Below are 7,734 nucleotides of genomic sequence, written 5' to 3' on the forward strand. Positions count from 1 at the left end.
CGGCGGCGGCGCAACTTACAACAGGAGTCATTTGGGGGGGCTCTTGGGAAAAAAGGTTGGGAACCACTGCTCTACGTCATGTTTGAGTTGTTTCAGCCCGGGGAAATGAAGTGGAGCAATTACACTTTCTTAATAATGATTCATGTCATTATGAAGGAAAGTAAAAAAGAAATCATTGTATCTTTTAAAGAATCATGAAGCTGAAACCCTGAAAACTAAAGCATTCCTGTCTAAATGCAAGTGGTAGAGAAATATCCCTTTTTTAAAAACCTAAACTGAAAAACCCTGTGTCCTGCCAAATTACAGTAAAAGATGTTTAAAATGAACAATAAGGACAAAACGTTGAACTTTGTCTTAAGGCCCAGATGAGGAGCAGCAGAAGGTGGAGCCTCATCACACCATAGTGTTTGCAGATGGGGACTGCGTCAAAGTTCAAAACAAGGTGAGAGAGATTAACAGTATTTTCTCGTTTCTTTCCAAAATGCCTACCTTTGTAAGCTGAAATATTGTCTGTTGTTCATCATAATTAGGGTTTTACGGATGGTTTTTGTTTGGTCAATTACTTAATGCCCTCCTCTTGCTTATTTTTGGTCTCCCCGGTTTTTCTCTTGCCTGCCTTTTCTATCTTAGTGGCGACTAGTCATTAGGCTCAGCCCCACCTAGTGTCAGCAGAAAGTAATTCAAATAAGAATTCCCCAAAAATGCAAATAAATGCAAGTAAAAAACATGTTAAAATATATTTTAAGATCATGTTTAGTCATCTGATTTGTCTATACATTGCTGTTTTAGTCTGTGTTCTTCTAATTAGTGTCTACAGTGTGCCTATTGAGCCGTGTTGAGCGACGTGGGTCAAGCCCCGATCTAGCCCCGATCTAGCCCCTCTCTCTCACTGTCTAAGTGAATGGGTGCTGTAAAAACTACCCTGCGCATGCTCAGAGTCTTTTTCTATTCAATGTGTGCGGCAAAAAAATAATCACCTAGGGGCACTGTGCTGGCATACCCACCAAACGTCATCTCATAATTCAGAGCTGATTGGCTGTAAGTGTAGTTTTCACCCTGTGAGACGAGAGAGAGCAGCGTATAGCGATTAAAATCAGTAAAACGGAAAGACAATGAATGAAGTTGACCAACTACTTCAGCTTTGGCAAGTTCATTTTATGTCATATCTTTTGTTGATCTTCTGTGTTTTGCCTACTTTATAGGCTATTGCTCTGCTCGATCGATTGATATTGTGACCTCGGTGATGAGTGTCTGTGTTTTCCTTATCCCCGGACAGAGTTCCACAGAATGTGAAAATATATAGTGTTTCAGAATAAAACAAATATTGTGGTTTATTTTATTTAAAAGACATTTTTATTTATTTTTTATTTAATCCTCTTGTGAGGTCACACATTCTTCTTCAGATCGTGTGGGGCTCCAGATCTCTAGGAAATGACAAATGGAAGTCATTCCACTTCTCACAAAGACAAAGATAATGGCACTGTTTCTTATTTCCTCCTCAGGGCTCGGAAGTGTCCCATTTTGTGCTGATCGCTGGAGAACCAATCAAAGAGCCTGTGGTACAACACGGTAAGCCATTTGCGTTATTCCTCCCATGTTGGCAACATGTCACTGCACAAAAGAGTTGCTTGAATGTGTTTAGGTAGTGACAAACAAAGCAGCTGTAATTTAATATTTTCATACGTCTTGTGTGGCATTCAGGTCCGTTTGTAATGACCACAGAAGAAGAGATCACACAGGCTATCAAAGACTACCAGACTGGCAGAAACGGCTTTGAGAGGGCCGTAAACTGGAGGTCCAAGATCAGAGATGCTTTCTGAACATATCCCGTTGCAATCTTGTCATTGCAGCCTTACCTGTTTGTTGCTATGGATATATTTTTGTGAAGATATTTAATTTGAGGTGTTGTTACCGTGGATATATATCTTTCTTCTGTGTGTGTTTACAGGACATTTACTACTTTCCATCATCCACTACAACACGTCAAAGGGCTTCATGGACTATTGTTTGCACAGTAGAAATTTAACCCTCTCCCCTTGTAAAATATAGATTTTATTGAAAATGTGCTTCTAACTGCTCCCCACCCTCTCGTTAAGCTTCACTACATTTTCCGACTGCTGTTTGAAAGCTGTTTTGCAATACTTTTATATATTGTTGTGAAGATAATTTAACATATTATTATGTATAAGTGTGAAGGTTTTTACATAAACTAATCTGATGTTTGATGACAAATTTATGTACCACATTAATATGTGCCTTGCTGCAAAAGTTTAAAAAAATGTTTGACTTTGCAGCCAACAGAAAAGCAGCTGTTCCTCTTTTGCGTACATATAATAAATATTGTTCCAATATTCCCTCCTGTAAGGGTTATGTAGATGTTCCTTTGCAGATGACATGCTCAGTCAGATGGGCAAGTGGGTGGGGTGTCGGTGAGACAGGGGTGGTGCTGGCATCTGATTTCCCCTCACACGTTACAGAAGTCTGGATCACATTTAAAACACATGTTACTGCCCTTCGACTGTGTGCGGTTTGGCAACTCCGGGGGAAAAGCCACTGATACATGGGTTTAACAGGCCAGGGGACTTGATCACTTGACAATTACAAACGACAGGCGGGAACACACAAGCAAATAAAAAGGCGTGCTTTGAGGCTGCAGGACCAGCAGCAGTGGGAAAAATAAAGGTATACACCAAGACAGACATAGGGCCTACTAGCTTCTCGTAGCTTCTTCAGAATTAGCTCACATCTTAGAAGAAGGAGTTGTGTGATTTTGCACCTCGGGGCCCTTTAACACGGTCCACCACAGTAGTATTTGGAGAACTGGGGAGTGACAGGAAAGGTTTAAGAAATTGAAACCACTGAAATCAGCAGTCTTTTTTCAGAAGGAAACACACACACACACACACACACACACACACACACACACACACACACACACACACACACACACACAAACTCTTTACTGTGCAGCTGGAAGATCAAGAGTTTGTGTTGCCTGCACTGAGCGGACGGAGGGTGTGTGGTCTTAGAGACTCAGCTGGTCTGGGAAACTGAGTCAGAGATCCAGCCAGCTCTAAGTGCTTTGTGCCAGAAGGAAAAGGAGACAAGTCCATACTGCCGAGTGCTTCTCAGGGACCGTGAGCAGAGCCAAGGAATAAAGATGAAGATGAAACGGACTCTGGGCAGAATCTCCTGCTTTGTTACTCTACTGGTGGAGCTGAGCTGGATAAACGTGGGCCACAGCATGCACAGAGAGGGAGGAAGTAGGGTAAGTGCTGTGTGAAGCCTTATGTCTTCAAGTGTATGTGATATGTATGTAACGCAACAAACTTCTTGGAATTCACTGCTGTTTGTAGATGTAACAACTGTTTTTTTTTCTTATCGTTTCTTTACTAAAAATAACTTTCATTTTGTTAACCAACTTTATCCAGAAAACAAAAATGTCTGCTTTAACTTCTTATACATATTACACTTAACCAGTTGCTGCCAAAGCAGTTCACTCACATGCACTTACCACAGTCTGTCCACTGAAACCCTAAGTGACAGCAGTCATGCACTTGCCCTTGCATGTGTCTTTAAGAACAAATGCAAGGCATAATTGTATCTGCAACTGGGGGATAATTAAACGCCTTCACTAATATTCTCATAACTAGCCGTCATTGATTATTGTCTCTCCCTAATCGCTCTGTCGTCAATCTCCCCCAACCTTAACCTCTCTTTCAATTACGGTCATCCCTCTTTCAGGCACTTTCCCTCTCTGTTTCTCATTAGTTGGTCTATTCTCTGGAAGAAATTGCAAGGGGAAACCTCCCTATTTTTTGTTGTTGTTTCTTTGATTTAAGTGGAAGCAGTCATCCAGCCAACCTACCCCACCCTGCACTCTGCAACACACTGAACACATCAGAGGACTCATATCATTACAGTTGTCCAGAGGAAATAAAGAAAACATGCTGCGGACACGTGCAATATTCCATGATCATCCTCTCTGACGTTTGTAGACCATCTGGTATCAGGATTAGGCTTTGCCGCCTCAAAACGAGCCTTTCCTCTCATCCTGTGTGCCACAGGGATTGGTTTTAGGACCATTATTATTCATTATCTTTATTAGTAGTCTTAATCGAAACATATCAAATTGAATTTTTCAATTTAAGCTGATGATACAGTGATATATTGCTCTGTGTCCACCCCAAATCAGGCTCTTGATCAGCTCCAGACTGATTTTAACACCGTGCAACGTACCCTGTGTGACTTGAAACTCCTGTTTCTCGTTTAACATTTTCGTCTCTGTTACACTACAGTGATGTTGTTTATATCTACATAGGCTCATTACCGTCTACAGCGGGGCACTGAGGTTCATTACACATTTTAAAACCCTTCACACCATTGCCGCTTGTATCCTTGGTTTGCTCTGACCACACGCATACAAAACCATTGGCACTCCCTTATTTATAAGGCTATTCTTGGTGCTCTTCCACCTTAATTGCAGATTTACATCTGTCAGAAAAGTATGGGAAGCCATCGGCTTTGCTCAGAGGATAACTGTCCCTGTGTCCACACTGAGCTGAGGAAAAGGGCTTTGAGTTACGCTGCTCCATTTGCTTGAAACCTGCTGCAACATGAACTGAAACTTTTGGCACTGGTCTGACCGTTCTTAAGTGCCTCAGTGACCGAGAAGCAAATAACTCTACTGACTGATATTCCTGATTAACCATATATGTTCTCTGTTATTGATTTCACTGTGTGTTCTCTAACTATGCTGCTACCTATCTTAGCCAAGACTCTCCTAAATAAAGGTTAAATTAATAAATAAAACCCTCTCAACTATCACCTTTAGAAAGATCATTCAGTTTTGGATATTTAAAGTCTATATTAATGTTAAAACAAAAGTGAAACAGTAAAAAGGGCACAGTTTGAACAATAATTAAAGATACAGTACATATTGACCTCATCTGAAGCACTATTTATTACTCATTGTTTTGGTGTAAACTGCCAGGTGTTGGAGATATTGGCCGTAGGGATGTCTGCCTTCTCTCAAATCAAGTTGAACTAGATGGAACTCGGCTTGTGGTGCTCAAAGGACCAAAACATTTAATTTCAATGATTCAACATCGATGTCACCCTCGGCTGAGATGTAACATTAGCTCGCTCAGGAGAGCCTCAACAAGGTCTATGGATTATCTCGAGTAACTAGGTTATGATGTCTAGATAGAGAAACATAGAGACAGTGCTCTGAAGTCTTTTAATGTATTTGTGTTATGCTTTAAGCACCACACGCCGGTAAATCCGGTATGTCTAACATCCGGCTACTCACAGCATCTTTGGGGTGAACTGTCCCTTTTAAGATAAACTTATGTAATCGTCTTTTTATTTGACAACTTACTTTATCCAAACTGTTCGACTTCCATTCTGCTTTTGTAGCATCATGTAGCATTATGGTGTTCTCCCACCACTGCAGCCTCCTCTCAGAGTGCATGATGGTGGTTTGGTTGGCTGAGGCCCATATTTATTATATATTTGTATATAAGACTGTCATCCTTATATGTATTTGAAAGTAAAGTCTCTCGTAGCAGAGTCATGAGACTTCAGAATGAGCAGTGTTCAGATGGATGAAAACAGATTGGAGCAGAGACACATTTGCTGCTGCAACTGTTGATAATCACACTGACTAATGTGTGTGACATCAGGCAGAGTGCTCCAAGTAACTCCACGCTACAGCAAACATAATGCTAACTCAGCATCACTGTTCAACATAGTCTCATGGCATTTCGTGTTATAGTCACGAAATTAATCTATTGATTTGTGTTCACCATCATGATTTTCCCAAAAATTTCGTGTGACACAAAACGATTTTAAAAGTAATGCAAATAATAACAGATTTGAAGGAAAAATAGATAACAAAAAATACAGATTTCAGTATTCTGACACAGAACGAATTTAGAATCAATGTATTTCTATTGGTAGTATGTTTCGTACCTGCACCAAATAATAACAAATTAGAAGGACATTTTTTTTTTTAAATTCAGATTTCAGTATTCTGAGGCTCTGAGCCCCATTTATTTTCCTCGTGGATGGCAACAAAAACTCCGACATTATACAATTTTAAATAAAAGGGTTAGGGTTAGGCTTAGGGTAAGATATTGAGTAAGAAAATGTTTTTATCAACCACACAGCTTCTGGCCTTCCAAGACCCGACCGGACAAAAAGACGTGGTGCAGGCACGAAATATACTACCAATAAAAATACATTGCTTTTAAAATCGTTGTGTGACACGAAAAAAATGGAAAAATCGTGTTGGTGAACATGAATCAATAGATTAAATTAATTTCGTGACTATAACACGAAATGCCGGAAGACTGGGTTGCACTGTTAGGCACGCTAGCAGAAAATAATGCACATAAAGTAGCTATAAATGCATTTAATTTGAACCATTCCAGTTTTTAATTAAATTTCACTTGCTAGCTTAAATATATTTTGACCACACTAATGAGTCTACAGCCACGTTTGCGGCTCTGTGAGGCTGCAGGCACAGCACTGTTTTGAGCTGAATGCTAACGTAATGCTAAAGTAACATTGCTAGTCTTAAAGGTCACTTATTAAGCAAAATCCACTTTCTCATGTCTTTTATACATAAACATATGTCCTCTCTGTCTTAAAAGATTCTGAAAGTTTCAGGAAAAAAGATTAGCTCACTTTTTGTCCTGATCCATTTATATAAAAACCTGTCTGAAAATGAGCTGATCAGATGTTGACCACTTTATGATGTCATAATGTTTTTTTGGCTTGTGTAACCATTAGCCAATCACCAACCAAGGTAACCCCCGCCCACCTCTAACCTGACTGGACTTCACACCATGTCTCCCTGCTCCTCTGTGTCTTCTGTCTGTGCTGCAGTGTGTGAGACGTTCTGATACACAGGATCAGAGTCCAACTGATGAAGAGAGAGAAGACAAAATTAGACCCTCGTTCAGGGGCGGACTGGGAGGAAAAAGTGGCCCGGGGATTAATTGACAGACAGGCCCACTTAATGCGCGGCATGTATCGGCCGGCCGGCGACGAAAGTATGTTACTTAACAAAAAACCCTATGCATTTAATGTTATTTTAGACAATTATTCATATAGTAATCACATTACCTGAGCCCTTGAGTTGCTTAGAGCAAAAATAGTTACAGCATATATTTAGTGATTTTAATGTTAACAGATCATTGATGCAATAACATTTGGACCCAATTTGCCTGACTTGACGCATGGAATAAAACATGGGCGTAGGAAGCATCCTCAATGTGGGTGAGACAATTTAACAGGGGGTGTGGGCAGGTGGTGGACCTCACCTCCTCTAGGGGGGTCCGGGCACCTCCTCTAGGGGGGTCCGGGGGCAAGGTCCCCCGGGAAGATTTTTTTTTTAATGTTGAAGTTAAATGGATCAATCTGGTGCACTTTGAGAGCAAAATTAGGGACTAAATCTAATGTCAGTATGGGCTTGGACTGTGAGCCGTAGGGTCGCCGGTTCAAGTCCCCGACCAGACCTACATTTGCAGTGTGGACTTCTACTTGGAGAGGTCCCAGTTCACCTCCTGCCCTGCCGTGGTGCCCTTGAGCAAGGCACCGGACATCCCCCTTCCCCCCTCACTCCCATTTCTCCCCGGGCGCTGCATGTACAATAGCTGCCCACTGCTCCTAGTACTAGACTCCTGGTACTAGGATGGGTTAAAAGCAGAGAACACATTTCACTGTGTG

At 41.1% G+C, this 7,734-nt stretch overlaps 1 protein-coding gene across 2 annotated transcripts in view; it reads left to right on the forward strand.

The window, feature by feature from the left end:
* pir (pirin) overlaps nucleotides 1-2,354 on the forward strand; it is a 19,264-nt gene extending 16,910 nt beyond the window's left edge. For both annotated transcript variants that reach the window (XM_010792149.1, XM_010792150.1), the window contains exons 8-10: nucleotides 360-442; nucleotides 1,503-1,569; nucleotides 1,702-2,354. In XM_010792149.1, coding sequence (XP_010790451.1) covers nucleotides 360-442; nucleotides 1,503-1,569; nucleotides 1,702-1,820 — 269 coding nt within the window. In that variant the 3' untranslated portion in view covers nucleotides 1,821-2,354. The remainder of the gene's footprint in view (nucleotides 1-359; nucleotides 443-1,502; nucleotides 1,570-1,701) is intronic.
* The last annotated feature ends 5,380 nt before the right edge of the window (nucleotides 2,355-7,734 follow it).

Source organism: Notothenia coriiceps, unplaced genomic scaffold, assembly GCF_000735185.1.
Source record: "Notothenia coriiceps isolate Sejong01 unplaced genomic scaffold, NC01 NC01_scaffold00036361, whole genome shotgun sequence".
Lineage (NCBI taxonomy): Eukaryota > Metazoa > Chordata > Actinopteri > Perciformes > Nototheniidae > Notothenia > Notothenia coriiceps.